Source organism: Labeo rohita, chromosome 19 (genome assembly GCF_022985175.1).
Source record: "Labeo rohita strain BAU-BD-2019 chromosome 19, IGBB_LRoh.1.0, whole genome shotgun sequence".
Classification (NCBI taxonomy): domain Eukaryota; kingdom Metazoa; phylum Chordata; class Actinopteri; order Cypriniformes; family Cyprinidae; genus Labeo; species Labeo rohita.
In genome coordinates, this window is record NC_066887.1 from 18,256,675 (window position 1) to 18,278,670 (window position 21,996).

The window sequence follows — 21,996 nt, forward strand, 5'->3', positions numbered from 1 at the left end:
GACTCTTGAATCACACAGTTGCCTATAACTTATGGCCATAGATATGACATTTGTAGCATCAATGTGAAGAGATAAACTGATTGTAGGGCCCGATGATATCCGCAATGCAGAAAAGACGGACGGAATTGTGTAATCCAGTCATAAAAATGTTATATACTGTGTAACGTGGAATGTCACAGAATTTGCATTTTACCATTTCTCTCGAGAAAAACTAGCATCCTATATACAAACTAAATCTTTACAACTATATATACTATAAATATAAATAATTCCAGAAAATTACTGGACAGAATTTGGTTGAAAACAACAACAAAAAAAAAAAACAGCACTTGAGAGGAAAAAAAACAAAAAAACATAGGGCCTTAAAAATTAAAAATGCTTTTTGATTAATATTTTCTAATTTAACCATTACAACAGGGTCTAGAGAAATTTAAACAAAACAAAAAAATGGAATCCAGAAAAATTAAAATGGAAAAAACTTTGGGGGCCCTACTGATTTACATTTTTAAAATGAACATATGATTTTCCTTAATATTATACTCATTTTTTCCGCCAATTTTTAATCTGAAGGATCATGTGACACTATAGACTGGAGTAACAGCTGCTCTCACTGGAATTAATTACATTTTAAAATATATATTTCAATAAACTGTTCTTTAAAATGTTTAATTTTACAGTATTACTGTTTTTACTGTATAATAAATGCAGCCTTTATCTAGAAACATCTTAAAAATAATTATTTTTTTAAACTTTTGACCACTTTACCATTACACTGGATTGTTCCTGTGTTGTCTGTTTCTGGTCTGCCTAAATTTAGCAGGACCCCCATAGAGGTCCAATGTGGAGCTCGGCTCTCTCCACTTCAACAGAGAAACAGAAACAGAGGGGAGTCGCACCCTCAAGACACAGCCTTTCTATTTCTGTCCTCCCTCTCCATCAGTCTGTCTGTCCTTTTTTCTCTCCTCCCCTTCTTTTCTTGTGTCTGCACATCTCACACCTTTTCAATCTCATGTATGAACTTTCCATTCTCTATATACACCAAGCTTAGAATAAAAGACAAAGTTATTCCTGCACTGCTTGTGCTACGGACATAAAAAATACCTCAAATCATAGAACTTGCTGAATTTTTCTTAGCAAAACCAGAAAAAGAACAAATGTTTTTAGTTTTGCGATCCAATCACTGAAACCACACACAAAGGTCATCGGAAATGCAAGCGCAGGAACATCCAAACCAGCTTCCTCCTGTCAGGAGTACGGTGACCACAAACACTGACACATATGTGTACATTTAGGAAGAAAACGTCAGTCAACACCTCACTGATCTAGATAAATGTGTTTGATTAGGGACACATCCAAAATGTGGCCCAGAAATGGACTGGGAACCAATGGACTAGCTGGTTGTTGGATGACTAGTTGAAAAAGGAGATGACAGCTTTTCTCCCTCCATACTGTGACGAGAACAACGAAAGGGGATATTTACATGAGCAAGAGAGAGAGAAAAATGAGGATAAAAATAAAGCTAAGCAGTTAAAATCACTGCGGGATTACAGACAATTATCCTGTACAGACACATCAGGAAAGCAACCTCAAATGTGGAGGAGTGAAGATGCCATTATTCTTCACTAATCAGTCATTTGTCCTTAAATCGTCCCTATATAGTTTATATAATTACAACAGAAGCAGCATCTCATAACTATTCAGGTGCAAAGCAGCAGTGTGAAAATAAAACTACATCTGTATGAAATGTGTTTTTTTTTTTGCCATGTACAGTTGAAGTCAAAAGTTTACATACACCTTGCAGAATCTACTAAATGTTAATTATTTTACCAGAATAAGAGGGATCACACAAAATGCATGTTATTTTTTTATTTAGTACTGACCTGAATAAGATAAAAGACGTTTACATATAGTCCACAAGAAAAAAAAAAAGTTTAATTTATATAAATGATCCTGTTCAAAAGTTTACATAACGCTTGAACGTTTAGTGATAGTTGTTTACGGGTTCCTTGTTTGTCCTGAACGCTGTTCTTCAGAAAAATCCGTCAGGTCCCACAAATTCTTTGGTTTTTCAGTATTTTTGTGTATGTGAACCCTTTCCAACAACAACTGAATGATTTTGAGATCCATCTTTTCACACTGAGGACAACTGAGGGACTCATATGCAACTATTACAGAAGGGTCAAACTTCAGAAGGAAACATGATGCATTAAGAACCAGGGGTGAACATATTTTAAATTTGATGATCAGGGCAAAATGTAACTAATTTTATCTTCTGTAAAAGGATGTCTAAATCATACAGTCATTGCTGGAAAGGATTCAAATTCACAGAAATGCTGACGTTTTCTGAAGAACAGCATGCAAATTTAAGTTTTCAGGACAAACAAGGGACTCATGAACAACTATCTCTAAACAAAAAAACACTGTGGATCATTCAGGTACCAACACAGTATTAAGAATCGAGCATATGTAAACTTTTGGGGTCATTATTTTATTTTTCTTGTGTACTATTTGTAAATGTTTTTTATGTGAAATATCTTATTCAGGTCAGTACTAAATAAAAAAAAAATAACACATTTTGTATGATCCTTCTTATTTTGGTAAAATAATTAACATTTTGCAGATTCTGCAAGGTGTAGGTAAACTTTTGACCTCAACTTTAAAATCATTTCAGACTTGCCACAAATACTGTCAGTAAAATATAAATCTAAATATATTAACATTTAAATTCAAAACGTGTTTTTTATCCCTAAATTGCACATTTGCCACATTCGCATTGACTGGTAAAACTTGCACAACATTTGTATCCAAAAAATGTACATTTTATTCCCATACATCCCGCAAAACAAGGCACAACCCATCTACAGCCCCCCAAAAACTGCTAGTCATTCTGCTAGGCTAATAACATGAGCAGTTTCAGCCCCTCACACCCCTTATTTCACCAACGAAGGGTGTTATCCACAGATGGTGGGTTGGTATCAGATGTGCCCATGAGCGTCAAAGCTTTACCTGGCAGCTGAATCAGCGTGTTGCCCGTCTGTGCGTACTGCCACCTGTGGTTGTCCAAAAGTGACGCCACATTCCCGTTCCACCAGCTGGACAGTGAATCCGTATCCTCAACAACACCGCAGTGCAGGTACATGACTACAACTTCTGCCACTTCCAACTCTAAAGACTCACTGGGACTCCTGAACACATCTTGTAAAGCATGACAAGCATGAAGCGCTCGCTTCAACGTTCCTCAAGATGTAGTTAGCGATAGTTTCACTCTCCGTGAAGACCTAGCGTATATAAACCCGAGCTAACAGTCGTCTCTGCTGGATTTAGAAGGGAATAGGCTTTGTCCAGCTAATCTTAATACTCAACAGAGGGAGTTTGAACTGAGAGGGGTGGATGTCACCTCCCAATAAGTTGATTTAGCAGTTTTTTCCCCACAGCAGGGTTTCCTTCAAACTAAAAACACGAAAATCACTAAGCGCTCAAGTATTTAAAGCATCACTTAAAGAAACTCTCTCTTTCACAAACCACACATGGTTTAAAAGAAAAAAAAAAAAAAAAAAAAACAGAGAAAACTTAAGTGCTGTCAAAACAAATCCGAAATTTATCAAGAAACAAATGAAGAAATCGCAGACTCTGTTGATGGAGCTGTAACGACTGCTCGCGCTAGAGGATTACACAGAAGCTGCTTAGAAAATGATTAGCTTGAGTCTTGCCTCAGGCCTCCTCCCTCAAGCCAGCCCACAATGAACAACAGAAGGCCTTTAGAAATGAAAAGACCTACACTATTGGACAGTGAAAACTGTTTTCACATATATCATTCAACTAATTAAAGTATAACAGTATAACATACCATTAGTTGCACAAACAAAAAGTTAAAGGATTCACCCAGAGATGAAAATTACTCCATGATTTACTCACCCTCAAGCCATCCTAGGTGATTATGACTTTCTTCTTTCAGACGAATACAAAGTTAAATTTAAAAAATGTCCTGGCTCTTCCAAGCTTTATTAAGACAGTGAATGGGACTTTTTTGAAGCCTAAAAAGTGCATCATGATAAATACTCCACACATCTCCAAGGGGTTAATGAAGGCCTTCTGAAGCGAATTGATATGTTTGTATAAGAAAAATATCCATATTTAAAACTTTATAAACCATAATCTCTACACTGTAAAAAATAAAAAACACAATTTGTTGAGTCAGCTTAAAATAATTTGTTACCCTGCTGCTTTAAAATTTTAAGTTCAGTCAACTAAAATAAGTTGTCAACTTGAAATGTTAAGTTGTACTAAGTAACAGCTTAGATATTTGTGTTTGCTAAACTTAACAGATGGGTAAGTAACCCAGCTGCCTTAAAATTTTAAGTTGATTCAAATCAAATATCTAAGTTGTCACTTAGCATAATTTAACATTTCAAGTTGAGTAAACTTTTTTTGAGTTGACTGAACTTAAAATTTTAAGGCAGCCAGGTTTACAAATTATTTTAAGTTGACTCAACAAATTGTTTTTTACAGTGTAGCTTCTGGTTGTATGCGTGTTCACTGCTGTATGCGTGTTCACAAGAGAGTGCTGCTCCAGCATATGACGTAGGATGTTGGTGTAGCGAATATGCTAGTCTTGCAAGAACCAAGTTTTGTTTACAGCAAAGGAAAACAGTCTCCTTTTGGCTTATATTAAAATCCCTGAAATTTTTTGTTTACAAACCTTTATTTTGTACTTCTAATTTGTGACTGGTGTTTTGCTTTCTCCACTGCGCTTCCATGTACGTAATTTCTCACCAGAGCTTACGCCTACGTCATACGTCATCCACTGGAACGCCACTCTCTCAAACGAACGTACGACAGTTATCGAAAGCTAGAGATTGCGGTTCATAAAGTGGTAAATATGAATATTTTTCTTACACAAAAGAATCGATTTGCTTTAGAAGGCCTTTATTAACCCCCTGGAGCCATGTGGAGCACTTTTTATTAGGGCTGCCCCCTAATAGTCAATTAACCATTAATCAATGAGAACAGGCTTGGTCGACCAAAATGCTATTAGTCGCTTAGTTGGTAGAAAAAAAAAAATCCACAGGAAGCGGCAAAGTCATGCAGTCCGTGATGGACTGATTGTTAACGGCTGGTCTATGTGGTAATACATTGGGCAGGACGCTCACCTATCATTCATCTATCTCAGACATGCCTCTTCTAAAATATGCAAGTAGTAGAAACTTTACATTGGTCACTCAACCTAATGCTAACCGAAAAATGTGCGCTATTGAAGTGTGTGCGGAGTGTGGAAGTTGAATAGTAGCATGTTCACTGCATGACAGATGGAAGCACCGGTGCGGTCATTTGCACTTAAAATACTCCGTCATTTTTGGTCAACACAGATAAAAGTAATACGTCTTTCGAATCTGTAAAGACTCTATAAAGACAAATGTTGTGCTTTTGTAAAATAATGAGAGCAAACAGGATGCGCGTTCTGCTATCTCTGTCTCTGCGAACTTGGGTGTGTCACTTTGAAACTGTGTATTCAAGCCTTACAGACATGAAACAATATATTCGTAGAGTGCGAAATGTCTACTTTCAAAAGAACCAATTCAAGTGGAAAACAAATATTCTCAGATTATGTAATCCATACGAAACATGCACACAGGCGCATTCACTACTGCAGAGATGAGTCAGTGTTGTTGACTTCATCTCTTAAGCCGAAAACAAAGAAGCACTAGTTTATCAATAAATTATTATTAAGTTAATGCAGCCTCCTTATTGTTTTTACCTGACACATTCAGAATTATTACTTTTGCTGATGTACTGTGGCAAGCTTTATGTGCGCGCTGGAGCCCTTATTAGGCTATATAGGCAATTAAACACTTATTATTATGATTTAAATGGCTTAACAAACATGAGATCAGTCGACTAATGCTTAAAATGAATGACTACGTCGTCCAGAAAAATCTTTAGTCGAGGGCAGCCCTACTTTTTATAATGGATGAATGCACTCTTTTGGGCTTCAAAATCTCAACAGCCATTCACTGCCATTATGAAGCTTGGAAGAGGCAGGACATTTTTAAAAACAACTCCAATTGTATTTGTCTGAAATAATAAAGCCATATACACCTAGAATAGCTCGATGGTGAGTAAATCATGGGGTAATTTTCATTTTTAGGTGAACTATGCCTTTAAGCCTTATGTGGACAATAATCAGTAAATATTAATATTCTATATTTAAAAAAAAAATCAAAAACTAAAGAAAAAACGCTTGTTTTGAATGGTACAATAGGCTTCACAACACTTTAATACACAGTGTAAAAAAATTAAGCATGATGAATGAATCATTGTGTTGATGCTGCATTGCAAAGGGTGTTGTCTAGCTCTGAAATTAAATAGAGGAAGTGGAGAAAACAAATTCAAGAACAGCCTGTTCCTCTTTCAATATAAATGCAACCAAAATCTGCCAACCAAAATACTCTCAAGGTGTCTAGTATACAAAAAAGAGTTCCACTTCTTTAAAGCCAAATAAATGTATTTATGTATGCACTGCGTTTTGAAGGACTCATGTTAGGAAGCTCATTGAACCTTGCTGCTGAGCATAATAAGGCACCTGAACAGAATCATCAAGTGTGAAGAAACAAAACAGAGGAACAATATGACTTGCATTACATGCATGTTTCTTCTTGTTAAAGAAACATATCAGGTTTTCCATACTTCTATTTAATTAAAACACCCAACAGGCTCTTGCAACTAAAGACCTGAACTAAAAGAGCTGAGTTGAGTTTAGTCGGACCTACAGAAGGGTGTGTGTCAGGGAGTAACGTGACTCACTGTGCCCTGGTCACTGCTTTAGAACAGCTTCATCCTGGCATTAGTCATGAGTCCTCTTCTGCTTCTGGAGCAGTTCAGAGCTTGCACACGCGCTGGACGTTAAAAGTAAATTAAGAGGTCAAACGTCGCCTGGCGTGTGGCTGTGTTTTATCTCTATGAAATCACTCATCCAGACCCAACACCAGCTGAAAGTTTTAGAGTCACAACAACATGAGCCGCTTATATCTGCCAAATGCATCATGTTTGCACAGTGACCTATATCTCTGCCCTGCCTGAGAGAAAAAATTAACTTGGATGAAAAAAGATGAAGGACAAGAAAATCCATTTGGGAAGGAATGTATGCCAAAGCACTAATCGGACGGTTAAGATACTTAGCATTAAGTTAATTGTTATACACAGTTACAGTATTCAAGAAAGGTCAGGATAAAACAAAAGCGCTGTTTACATTCCATAAAAGCCACAAAACCACACGCAAAGAAGAGATAATGCACAACGCAACAGGGTGTATTTGTTGGGACATGTCACCTTTCGTTGTAAAACCGCATCTGTAAACACACATCATCACCTCGTAAAAACAACTTCAGCTGTATTCTCTTCCTGCGTTTAACCCTAGCGAATGAAAGCACAGACTCCCCCCATGCTCACACGCTGTATTACCGTCCATCCTGACCACACACGCTCCAATCACTTCTGTTTCCATGGCGACAGGCCTGTACTCTACATTCCTGGGATATTTCAGGAAAAGGAAGTGTGAGAATTCTTCTGATATTCTGTGATGAATCATTCGCTCTAGGAAGCAGCGGTGAGCACAGGCGTTCATCCGTTCACTAGGCTACAAAACACCCTCGAGCTTAAGTTAAACGTTGTTATGAAATCTATGGTAATCATATTTTTAGACTAAAATAACAGTAACACCAGCATGAAGTAACATGGGACCTTTTATAAACAGTGTAAGAACAACAACAAAAATTTGAATAATTCTAATGCTAAAGGGATAGTTAACCCAAAAATGAAAATTACACCATGATTTTATTCACCTTCAAGCCAGGCGTATATGACTTTCTGCTTTCAGACAAATATAGTTGGAGTTATGTTAAAAAATGTCCTGGCTCTTCCAAGCATTATAAAGGCAGTGAATGGCTGTTAAGATTTTAAAGCCCAAAAAAGTACATCAATCCATCATAAAAAGTACTCCACACAACTCCGGTGGGTTAATAAAGGCTTTCTGAAGTGATTTTAAGTGTTCAAGAAAAATATCCATATTTAAAACTTTATAAAACGTGTAATCTCCACGTTCCACTAACTGTCGTACACGCGTTTATGAGAGAGTGGAATTCTAGTGGATGATGTAGGACATAGGCAAAGTGTAAGGTGAAATTTGACGAACATAGCAGCGAAGAGGAGTGACCAAAACAATATGCTCATCACAAATTAGAAGAACAAAATGAGGATTTGTAAAGAAAAATGTCAGAGGATTTCGATATAAACCAAGTGGAGACCATTGGTTTTCCATTGCTGTAAACAAAACTTGGTTCTCATGAGACTAGCATATTCTCACCAGAGCTTATGCTACGCCTACATTCTACGTCACCTCTTGTGAAAGCATGTATGACATTTAGCTAGGGTTGGGTATCATTTACATTTGAACCGGTACTAGTATCGGTACCTAAAAATTTGGTACCTTTTTTGGGTTATTTACTCTCTGTGTAATAACAAAACCATTTATAAGTCCAATACTCGCAATTAAAATAAGTCCAAAACACTCAATTTCAATATTTTGAACATTACGGCCCTACAATTTTTTATTTTATTTTATTATTTTTTTCTAATTTTCTGATAAATCAAATGAAGGTATTAAACATTTATTTATTTTTTTTAATCAAATGAAAATTAAACCCCTTTTTTGGCAAACAAACAGTGGTTTACTGTTAAAATTAAATGGAAGAAAAATTGTGTGAATACTGCTTTTAATGTTTTTTTTTTTTTTTTTTTTTTAAATACAATTAAGTGGTTCATCTGGTTGTATTTATTTTTATCATTTAATTGTTTTATTTTAATTTGACAGAAAATGGAATATATAAAGACGTACATTACACTGTACAAAAGTAATACAAGAGTAATATATTTTTTGTTACATGTTCAAGCGTACTTTTATTTTGACAAATTGCCATGACGTTTCTGTGCAGATACAGTGTTCATGTCATCATACAGTGAGATGCAGAGCCCGAAAATCACCACAAGCGTCACACGTGCTTCAGTATTTGCAGCAAACAAAACCGCGTCTCCACCATTCATACATAAAGAGACAAGCATAACATGTAGGATTCATATTTAAACCGTCTTTTTGCTTTTTAATATTCACAGACACTAGTCCATAACGCGATTCAAATTAAGATTCCGTGGCATTCCGTGCTATAGAGCAAATTCAAATTTTATGAATCGACTCGGCAATCCTGTCCACGTTTTTGCAGAAACCACATGGCCCTAGAAATGTAACCACATTTCAGTTTGCCCTGTGTGTTGTGTTTGAGTTGCAGGGGTCTCTCTCTGTAACATATGCGTCCATATGCGTTCTAAGGTACTGAAATTTGGTACCAACTGATTTAATGTGAATCAGTACTCAGTAGCACAGATGCTTAAAAGTACACAGTTTGGTTCCCAAACCTACATTTAGCGGAAGCTAAAGATAGATTTATTATGTTTTAAAGATGGATATTTTTCTTAAATGCATCAATTCACTTTAGAGGGCCTTTAGTAACCCCCCAGAGCTGTGTGTGGAGTGCTTTTTATGATGGATGGATGCACTTTATTGGACTTCAAAATCTCAACAGCCATTCACTCCCATTATAAAGCTTGGAAGAGCCAGGACATTTTTAAATATAACTCCGGTTGTATTCGTCTGAAAGAAGTCAGTCATTTACAAGTCAAGTCAGTCATTTACACCTAGGATGTTGGTTTAAATATTACAATTTAAATATTACAATTTAAACCAACTGTTTTCTATTTTAATATTTTTAAAAAGTATTTTTTTCCTGTGATGGTAAAGCTTAATTTTCAGCATCGTTACGCCAGTCTTCAGTGTCACATGATCCTTCAGAACTCAGTCTAATATTCTGATTTGGTGCTCAAGAAACATATCTTTTTATCAATGTTGAAAACAGCTGTGCTGCTTAATGTTTAGTGGAAACGGTTACTTTTTTTTTTTTCAGGAGTCTTTAAATGGTTGCATCAGAATGAAAGAGAAACTATGAAAAGTTTTGAAAGACAATTACAATAAAATTGAGAATGAATCTGACTGTAGAACACAAGACACAGTAATGGACAGGAAGAGCAACAAAGAAACATCGGCGGCCAGTGCGGAAACAGATGTGAACGTGTAGATCTGGTGACAGTGAGCTGACAGTGATGAATGCAGTTGTCACTGCCTTCCGTCACATTCGTGACACCGACAGACCTTCAGGCCTCGTAAACTACCTGCAATCCTTCACTCTCACTCAAATGTGTCTGTTTTTTCTCACTTCAGTACACTGTTTACTGCTTGCTTGTCATACCTGCTTCTTCTAAATGATGAGCACTTCCCCACACTTCTCGTATATCTTGCTACTCTCAAATTCCCTCATTTGATATGTTTGTTGTTGTTTTCTCATCTTCTCATGCTAAAGATTCTCCTATAATCAGACACATTCTAACCGAACTGAAATCTTCATTGACATTAAAGACATTAACATTTTGACAGGAAAAATATTTTCTTCAGAACTTCAGAAACATTCCTACTTTTAAAGGAAGATAATCTGGATTAGAAGTCGAGAAAAGGAAGAAAATGAAGTTTCAAAGCACCCCCGCAAAAACGGAGAAACGTGACTGAGGATTTGGGGAGAGAAATGAGAGATTCCAATCAGTCCTCTGGAATAATTCATCGGATAATGTTCATTAAATTGAGTCACCAGATCACTAAACTTCTACACTGCCTTTTTCACACTGCGATAACAGAATGATAGATAAAGAAATTTCACTGATGGTTAAAATTAGAGCATGACGGAACATTTTCAACCCAAAGTGAAGGATAATGAGTATTTATGAGGCAATCTCTTACTTGAGATATACAACTGCAAAGATCTGTGCATTTTAGAGGGCAAACATCTTTACATTTCATATCCATCTTTTTTCCATGTGCATTCACACTGCCAGAGAGCATTTGATGTTGCGCTCTCATCTGGCTGCTCCCTGCCAGCTTTTCTGAGGTCAGGCCCCCTAATAACAGGGTAGAGAAAACCAGAAGCTCACGCAACACACAGAGATCTTCTGAAAGAGAGAGCAGCGAAAAACAGACTGGAAATATACAGTCATAATTCACAACAAATGTTTCTAATAATGACACTCTGCGCTTGAGTGGGGGGAAATAATATTAGACATCTCTTCCTCAACATTTCACGAGACCAAGCAGACGTCCCGCGACTGACTTTATGTTTTTTGACAGGTATCTGGAGGTTATGCAATGGATGACTATACTGGATATTTAAAGTGACAGTTCACCCAAAAATGAAAAGCCTGTCATCATTTACTTACACTCAAGTTGACAGTAGCAACTGACTTCCTATTAAGCCCCTTTTTACAAGATGTAATATAAATCTCAGGTGTCCCAAGAATGTGTCTGTCTGTGAAGTTTCAGCTCAAAATACTCCACAGATCATTTATTACATCATTTTAGAAATGCTTAGTTTAAGTAGAAACAGAAACACGCTTGTTTTCGTCCATGTCTCTTTAAATGCAAATGAGCTGCTGCTCTACTTTGTGCGACTATGAAAAAATATTTAGGAGCACCATGTGCAACTGACCTGATTAGCATATTTGTGTTTTCGCTGAGGGGAGCTTAAAAGGTTTCTATGTGTTTTTGCAATGTTGAGTAATGCATCACAGACATATCTCACAAATACTTTCATAAACAAAGTGTAGAGAGTGTAAATAAGAGATTGATTGTGCAGTGTAGAGAGCTTTGTTGATTATAATAGAACTTTGTGAGATGACAAAGATGAGTGACAACTTTTAATGATTTTAAGGGAGTTTGCAAATGAGATATTGATTTAATACAATAGTTAAATAAACAAGAAGTTAATACTAAGTGCCTTACATTGTCTGACTATAACACTATTGCCTGATTTTGCTCTATTTCGTCATCAAAAATAGTCTGAAACAAATCACAACTGAGCCGCTGCTCATCTCTATTCAAACACAGCGGTGTTTTGTTTATAAAAGAATGTACGTTTTTAAACAACTTTAGTCAGTCAATGATTCAATTTCCCCATTCATAAAGACAGTCACATGCTTTGTTCCTAAATGAATCAGCTGTTTGAACGAATCAAGTGAATGAATGACTCAGTGATTAAATCAGTGACTTGATGCCACCTCCAGGCAGATTTAGTTTCATTTATAAAGTCTTTTCATTGATAAAATCTCTTCAGTTACTTAAATCATTTAATATTTCTATATTCAAAATGTTATATTTAAAGGGATCATCGGATGCTAAGTTCACTTTTACGTGTTGTTTGAACATTAATGTGTGTTGGCGGTGTATGTACAAATCTATCCTATAATGATAAAAATCCATGCAGTGGTTTTTAATTAATCTGTAAAAATAATATTCCCTTTTTCAAATCGAGCCATTCTCAGATGCCTGTCGTTGTTGCGTCACACCGACAGAGGCCACTCCCACGATAGTTGATTGACATGAGCGTTTTACCTCAGCTCAGCTGTAACAGTCCAGCCTACATGTTTTGATGTCGGAGCAGGGATGTAAGTTAGACAAGAATTGAGTGATTGTGGTGTTGTGTTGCTGCATGTAATAATGAACATAGTGGTCGTCATTTACTCCCGACATCTGAGCCGCTGAAGATGCCGTGGATCATGTTTGTTTGTGAATGGAATGCACCTCCCAATCTACATAAATGCGTCTATGTTCACGTGAATCATTTGTGATCCAGCTTCACTTACAGCAGAAGTGAGTGTAAGGTTTTTTTTAAGAATCTTTGCAATCGCCTTTCCTAATAATGTGCTAGTTAGCAAGTTTAGCAGCTAAATGCGGTTAAAGTAAACAGGCTCGTCACTCCACAGAGAGAAGAGAGGGGCGGGGCGAGCAGAGCTCATTTGCATTTAAAGCAGCCTCGACCAGAATGGGATGATTTTTGCAGAGCTGATTTTGTTAAGGTAAAAAGGGTGTTATTTTACAAAACCATTGAGAATTTTTAACCAAAGTATATTATAGACTTCTCATTAAGACCCTAAATAATCATATCAACTTATGGAAAATGGGCATCTGATGATGGCACCTCTGGGCCTCATTAAATATGAAAATACACCTACAAGCCACTTTTGTGTTCTTCTGTGCCACCTCTGTAGTACAAATTAATTTTGTTAATATTGATTTCATTTGATGGGTAACTTGTTTTAATTCGGTTGTTTTAATGAAAATTTTTAAAAAGCTTAAAAAATATATTTTTTTAAATTTGCTATAAAAGATGATATACTTTTAATAAAGTTAGAAAAATGCCATTACAAAGGTAAAAACCAAATTCCCCTATAAATCACTTTAAGGAGTCAAATTTTACCTCATAACGGGAAGGCAAACTTTTGATTAGATTTTTGATTATTGATTGGAAGGTACTTCTGAAATTTTGACTGTGCTCCTAAATTTTTAGGAGTTAAAAGTTAGGAGCACAAGTGCTGGGGGGAAAAAATTTGTTTATATTAAATCTATGTGGCAGCAGTGTAATACACAGTAAATAAATCAATAAATCCACTGCTCTCTTTTCTGGCTGCTCAAAGCAGCACTTTTGATTTCAGAAGCTCATTAATCTCAATCGACCATTTCCCCACCTGAGCAATTTGAGGTCCTGACCTGCAACACTGCAGCTCTACTTTCTCTAGACCACCCATTTCATTCTGCTCTACCACTCTGTCTTCTGAGTCATTTATTCCTGCTTAAATCTTCCTTTAATTCACTTCTTCTGGCCACCTCATCCCCATACTCTACATAATAAATACCCGTTACTCCCCCCACGCAAATTCGGTCTGTGTCCTCTTATAATCACACCCATGTGCTGTCTGACACCAAAAGAACTGGAAATCATTAAGATCATCTCTATGACAATGAGGTCCATACAGGGCTATGAGAAGAACTCAAACACCTTTAAACATCTTTAGTTTGAAAGCCTATTGAGCTAAAATGGCTGCAGCTTGTCAAACGTTTTCCAAACGAATCATAAAAATGAGTGACTTAGCATTAGATTCAGACTGACTGAGTTTTCCGTTATTGAAATTCCTGAGCCACCGTTATGACCGTTACAACTCAAAAAAAAGAGGAGGAGACTAAACATAGTTTAAAAAGTCCAACATGAGTGCCTACACTAAGCCCTAATCCACAGCAGCACATGCTGTAATCCAGTGAGCCAAAACACTTTTAAGTACCTTATGTTGTACTATCCTACTTCCCCCCCTTTTCTTATTTTAAAAACAGACAACACACAACAACTTCAAATCTTATAAGCTTACAAAATGCTCAATAAAACCACTTTTCACTTTAAGTGTGCGTTATTGTTCAGTGTTTCATTTGAACAAACCGGGTTTTCCCAAATGTTATAAAAGTGAAGCAAATGTTGTTTAGGATATGAACAAGTCAGATAAGTCAACGTTACCTCAAAAAATGCAGCTTGGGACAGGCGCACTATTACTTTTCTAAGCATTCAGATTTCGTTTTTTTGCCTGGCAGACAATAAAAGGGCTGCAAAATAAAATAAATTATAATAATAAAAATATTTAATAATTAAATTATTTTTTTTTTCATCTGATCAAAAATAATATTAAATTAAAATACAATATATAAATAAATCTAAATAAAATTAAATAAAAAGCTAATCAAACATAAAATAAAATATTTATTTTATTTTATGAAAAACCAATAAAAAAATTACATTTAAAATAATACAATAAAATATTTATTTTATTTTATAAAATAAAATATATAATAAACAGTCAGATCAAAAATAAGATCAAATTAAAACAAAATAAATTATAAATAGTTATTTTATTTTACAAAATAAATCAAATGAAGGCATTTAAATAAAAATTTAAATTTAATTACAACTAATCTAAAATAAAATACAAATGTTTCTATTATTTTATAAAATAAAATAAATATAATAAAAAGAAATTAAAAATAAAATAAAAATAAAATTATTTTATTTTATTTCATAAAACAAAATAAAAAAAATAATCAAAATCAAATAAAAATAAATCAAATAAAATAACTTTACAATAAAATAAAATAAAATAAAATGAGGCACACAAGCTACATTTAGGGACCAGTTGGCATAGTCCAGTTATCTTCTGCAAAAAAAAAAAAAAAAAAAAAAAAAATAATAATAATAATAATAATATAAAATTTCTCAATTTAAAATTAGTCATGTTTTTTTTATTAGTGCAAGCAACATAAAAATATATTCTATTTCATTGCATCACAGTTGATGTTTTACAAAAAAAAATAAAATAAATAAGATGCATCACAAATGATGCACTATACACTATGCACTTAAACACTATGTACTGCATGTACTCAACCATGCATTGTATAAATTGGGCTATAGAAGGTTATTTTATAATTCATAATCAGAGTCTGATAGCCCCTCCCCCTCCGCTACATAATTGAAGCTGCATCATCCAAGTATTTGAAGTGCATTCTTTCTTTTTGGAATTTCAATGTGAACAAACTTCTCACACTAAAATGCCATAGAATAGTGCATCAGTACACGATTTGAGGACGCACCTCAGATTTGAAACTGTTAAAATGCTAAAAAACCAGCCTATTTTGGTGAATGTTGTGGAGATTCAGGTCTGTATTTAGATTCATTACAGCACTGTAACGCTCCGACCCAGGCCTATCTTGTTTGGACAGTGATCTCTTGTGAATGTGATGTCAGAACAGCCTCTGAGCACATGTTTGTGTATCAGTTGGTCATGTGCTCTGTGGGTACTGAGAGGGGCAAAGACTCTTTGATGGGGTGGGTCATGGCATCTATTTATAGAAAGCGCAGCTGCGGGACCCAAGCAACTTTTCTGTGTCAGGATGTTTGCGAGAGAATGCGTAGCCTATATTGTGCGATAAATACTCCATTTATATCATTACAATGCCTGAACTGATATGCGATTGTCTGAAGCTGTATTTTGTACTGTGGTAAGAGCTGCGGTTCAGCCTCTCAATGGAAGCCATTTTGGACGAAATATTTAGGGACAGCAGTTATTCTCTGGCACAAAGTCATGAATGCTTCCTGCAGGGGGCTCATGTTCGGAAACTGGCTGACAGAGAGAGGTGAGAATGTGAGCGATTACAGCAGCTGAGTCGTGCTGCTTCACCCAATAATAAAACAGACAGGTGCTCCGTTAGCCAATCAGCGGCAAGTAGAAGTCAGCAGCAGCCAATCAAACGCGGAACCTTCAGATCATTCAAAACAAGGGCACAGAGTTTGTAAACATTTAGGCGGTTCTCTGCTTCATCAAAACAGTTGATATCTTTGACTACAAATGAAACTGAAACCAAACTATAATATTAACATTTCTAAAATAAGTACCGTCTGCAGTGTGCCAATTTTCTGTATGCATGAAATACCCGAATGGCCAAGTAACCATGCGCATATAATGAAAAACTGAAATATCTTAATTCTTAATTTATTATTTCATACTGAATTTAAAAAATTTGATGACTATATTTATTACTAAGACAACTGGAAGTCACTTCCAAAATGAAATATGGAGGTCATGTGACAACAACTGACATATTTGCAATTGCATAACTGCATACTGCTGCACAGCTGTTTTTCAGGCGCTATTTGCACGTTGGAGCTCAGAAAATGTACATGTATTCAAACACAAAGCCTTTGTTTTATTATGAATGGAAAAAATATTAATTGCTCAGAAATGTTTGAGGGAAATAATGCAACAGATGGTGGGTGAATTATGCATTATGTTCCACTATATAGAGCAAATTCACATCCCGGCTTTGTTGTCACAGCACTACCAACATACCAAAATATATGTTGCGGACAGCAATATGACATCAGAGATTGGTTTCTTTATAGCAATATGTTCTAATATCTTCCTGACATTTTTCATGAATATATCTCAGCTCTTCAAAATAAATGCAGCTTTTCCAGTAACAAGCTACTTTTTCCAAACAAATAGTGGTACAGCGTGACAAAACTGCTAATTTATATCACATTATATTGTGCATGCAGAGTTACAGATAAGTGAAATTAGGCAGAAACTAAACATGCTCTCCTAAACTCTGTTCTATCTCTCAAATCAATTCACATAAACAGTCAGTATATAAAAAAAAGCTCAAAAACAATTCACCAATTTATTTGAACGCTGATTATAATATATTATATTAAAGGATCAGTTCACTTCCAGAATAAAAATTTCCTGATAATTTACTCAAACTTAAAAAGAAAAACAACTACTTTATCAGATGAGTAGCTGGACCATCTAAGCTACTTCAAAATATGAGTAGCTTGGCAAGCTACAGTTTCACTTCCCCAACACTGGATACTATTACTTTAATAGTAGTATGGACTGGTTATTTGGAGAAGCATACTTTAGGGTAGTAAAGCCTTCCTTACAGCAAGCACAGGCTATAAAAGTGTTCATGACAGAACTGCTGGACGTCTCGCTCTGAAAACACTGGCAGATTCCTCCCTATTGCGCACATGTGGTTCATTTTAACCCCGCAAGTGTGAACTGTCAACATTTCTGTGGCTCTGGGAGCAGCGATTTCCTGACTCAAAGTCATGTCTGAGATGTAAAGAATGTGTATCATACGCAACACATATGCTCCCGATCACGACCGGCGAGCCGTTTGCACTGCCCAGTGCTATGGACAAGAAAAAAGTTTATGCTAACGGACGAATGGCTGATCAGAGAAACAACTGTTAAAAACAACTTTTCTCTTTTCTTCCTCCATTCCACTCATTGGTTGTCTGTGTATACACAATATCACACACTTTCTGTTGTTTGATGTTTATCCAGCAGACATGATATTTGCAGTGCTTCTTTTGCAGAAACAGACATGCAGTCAAAACATCAAATAGAGACAAGAACCCTCAAACATGTCTTTCCTTTCATGATAATGTACAGACAAAACAAACAAAGGCGAAATCTGCCAAGCAGAAAAACACAGGTGAAAGTAAAGAGCCAAATTAGATGTTTCTTTAGGTTGTTTTGAAACTTGAAGCTTACTGGCCAATCAGACTCAAGAATATAACATATACATAAACTAAAAAAAAAAATCTAATGGTTTTAAAACTCTTTACCTGTTATTTGATTGGAGACGTCGGCTTTGGGCTCACATTTTGAAAGCGCACAATCTATGGAGGAAAAAAAAAAAAAAAAAATAGATGAGTTAGACCAGCTATAAAGAGAGTCTAAAATACCAGCTTCATTATAGTTGATAGTTATGATTTTAGTGTGTGAATTATTTTTAATAATAATGATTAAATAAAATGGAAAATTAAGTAAAAATGAAACAAGGAGAGTATGCAAAATAGTGTCGATTCTCATAAGGTTCACTTTAGATTTTTTTTTATAAATAAAAATAACTAAAAGAACAAAATTAAATAAAAATGCTAAATGCCATTACAAATAAAGAAATAAAAATTCAGCCTTTTAAGATGCAACATTTTTGCCAAATGTAACTTTCCACAGAGAAGGCAATCCCAGAATGCATTGCGGTGAGAACAGTAAAAATATAAATTCAAGAGAGTGAAGCGAGAGAAATGTTGATTATAAAACATATTTCATTCATTATTTAAAAATACTAATAAAATAACATAAAATGTTAAAAAAGTATTATTGTACCCAGTATTTAAGAGAGTGCTGTGCATCGTTGTTATCATTAGTTTAGCAACATGCTAACAACAAATGCTCACTTGACGTTTCATGATAGTACTGGTTCAATGGATCATTTGACGTTTTTTGCGTCACGTATCGGATTGGTTTTTGGATAAGCAAGTAAAAATATATTTCAATGTAACTTTCAATGTAAATGTGCTTTCCATTTATTACTTAAAGGTAAGTACTTACCACAGCAAAAACTACTAGGTAGGACTGCGCAAAAAAATATCATGTGGATCTTGTCAGTAATGCCGGTTCTGTGATTGGTTGTGAATCTCCATCACGTGCTGTCAGATGGAGCAGCATTTACTACACAGAGCCGTAGTTCACTGACAAGCTACGCAATATCGCATTCAACATCAGATACATTTCGCCTCCGATAATGATTGCGATATTGCATAGCTTGTCAGTGAACTACGGCTCTGTGTAGTAAATGCTGCTCTAAATAATGTCCCGATCTAAATAATGATTTGCGAACCATCATTTCAGATCAGGACATGGAGCGCGGATTGCAAATCATTTATTTGCGGAACAATTTATGAAGCCACTCCAAAGTCCCAATCTGAATCAAGTGATTCGCGATACATGATCCGACTGGAGCGCTTCAAAACATCGAATCATCTTGTGATGCAATGGTTTACTGATTTAGAGTTTAGAAAAGCTCCTTGAAAATCATTAACAGCAAAGCTGAAAATCGAAAATGAATGGGTCTTTTAATTTGATCTGGTTTTTGCTAGTGAATCACTTAAAATGAATGATCGAAGTCATGAGTTTGAATCAATCTGAGCGGTTCCAGCGTAAATGACTCAATTGATTCGGTTCATCCGTTCCACATTTTGATTCTTCAGCCATGTTTACATGACACTGTCAGTACTACTATTGGCTTAGCTTGCTAGTTTTATGACATCAACTGAAATAAGTGGAAAAAAGTATTATGTTTTTTTTTAAATTGCGTGAATTTTGTGCTTATTGAAAAAATTAAACACTTATTTTACAGATACACTGTGTTTCAATAATTCAAGCACTTTTCAAGATCATCTTCAGGAATGTTGCTATTTTCAAGTGTTTTCCAGGCATTAACTTTCAGAAAGTTAAATTCAAGAACTTCCAGCACTTTAAGCACCTTGTTCGAACCCTGGTGTAAAAAAAAAAGACGCGAGCATAGTGGTCACGCGGCAGTACGTTTTTAATGGGAAAGTATTAACAGGATTAAAAATACGAAATAACCGACATGGGAAAATTATGTTGAGGTTTCGATTAATTGTCCAGCCACGTACTCAACTTTTACTCTATTACTTTTATGGCTAAACTTTGCACTTAATTTTCCTATCTCAACTCCTAACACTGTCTAACACAGCTTCAAATTTACTTTGAGCCTAATTAAATTTCAATGCACACTAAAGTCTTTTAATATCTCTAGTGATTGTGCTGCCTGGGGATGGTTTTTTTTTTTTAATTCTCTCACAAACATGTAACAAACAGATAAGAAGAACATCTGACTAACACCTTTTTTAATGTGCTTCACTTCTCTTTACTTGTGAATAAACACCACACCCAAGCTCTGGAAATGTAAAAACTCCCTTTGCTTCACGCTGACCTGCTCCAGTGACCCTAAAACGTGCTGATGTTGGCGTGGAGGTTAAGCTTTGAGTCTGGGCACCAGTCACTGGACTAATCCAGCAGAGGTTCTGACCTCTATATCATGCATAAACCGCCTGACAGAGGGGAATCATGGGAGCTTCTGTTTTACAAGGACGCAAAAAGCAGTGTTACTGGCACATGTTGCATGTAGTCACATGCTTACAGGCGAAATATGGAGCATGTGAGGGCAGGATGAAAAAGGAGCGTGTGCAAAAAACCATTCAAAAGCAAAAGGTTACTTTCTTCATGCCAGAATTGGTTTTCTTAGCAAAATCAGCCACTTATTGCTGCTTACATCACAGTTTAAAAGTGACATCACAAGAGAAAAGTCTGTTGTTTTAATGTCAAGTTATGACATTTTAATAAAAATGAACAGCTCAAATAATTAAGAATCATTTAGAAAAAATACTGAATGAATGTCCATTTCATGTTCTATTAATGAAAGCTATAACCAGTCAAATTAAATGCTTTTGTAGTTAGCTCACAAGCTAACCAGTTAGCCAACTGCATACCACAAGCTGATTTGCCTGCTAGCTTAACTTCCACTGCTACAAAATGATAACTAAACTCAGTTCTGATTATCTATATTGTAATAACATGATACGTTTTGGAACAGGCATTGCAAATTGCCGCCTGACAACCAGCTACACTGTAAAAGGTTTTTACCAGTTTCAAACTTTAGCAGCTGCCTTAAAATTTTAAATACAAGTCATTTCAACTCATAAGTTAAATCAACTTATAAAGTACAAGTCATTTAAACTTATTTTATTGTAGTGAGTTGAAATGACTTATAATTTTAAGTTGATTTAACTTAAAATTTTAAGGCAGCTGCTGAAAAGTTGAAACTGGTAAATTTTTTTACAGTGTACTTTTAAACAATCACATTTATCATAAAATTAATGAATGAGGCGAGTTTAAAAATAAGATGTCATGTTATTTGACAAATACTTTTTGTATTATTCATATAATATTATAGTATTTGTTAAAATTTTGAATTAGCTTTTATATTTTCAGCTTTCATTTGTAATTTTTTTTTCCTTATTTCAATTTTCATTTAGGCTTATTATAATTTTTTTTTTATTAATTATGGGGAAAAATGTATAATTCTCATTTTAGTTAACAAGTAACAACATTTATTTTATTTTTAGTTTACATGCAGCCAATCAAATTTTCCATATTTTAAAAAATGACTTAAAATTATTTATTTTTAACATTCAATTATTCAAAACCTGGATACATTTAATGTTTGATACTGCTGTTAGATATCTTTTTTTTTTTTTTTTTTTTTAAATGTGGTTCAACTGTAACACCACACTCAAAGAGAGGAACTCAATCACACGACTGCAGTCAGGCCACGTCACGTGACAACAACATAACCATATATTTACACTGGCTGCAATTACATGCAACGTTAGACAGAGGACATATGACTTCCCAGTACACTTCTCAACAGGTATGTTAACAGTGCTCTTCCTGGAAGAGTCTTTGTGTGTTGTGTATTGGTCTGCGCTATAGGTGTGGTGTGCTGGGCTGGCTGGCAAGTGGGGGAGGGAGAGCAAAGGACTTGCTGACAGAAAAGGGTCTCTCTAATCAGACACAGGATCTGAGGCACAGTACACC

The 21,996-nt window shown here is 35.3% G+C and overlaps 1 protein-coding gene across 8 annotated transcripts in view; it reads right to left on the minus strand.

The window, feature by feature from the left end:
- The window catches only part of trioa (trio Rho guanine nucleotide exchange factor a), a 122,101-nt gene that overhangs the window by 83,866 nt on the left and 16,239 nt on the right, over positions 1-21,996 (minus strand). For all 8 annotated transcript variants that reach the window (XM_051136174.1, XM_051136173.1, XM_051136176.1 and 5 more), the window contains exon 2: positions 18,156-18,209. In XM_051136174.1, the coding sequence (XP_050992131.1) occupies positions 18,156-18,209 (54 nt within the window). The remainder of the gene's footprint in view (positions 1-18,155; positions 18,210-21,996) is intronic.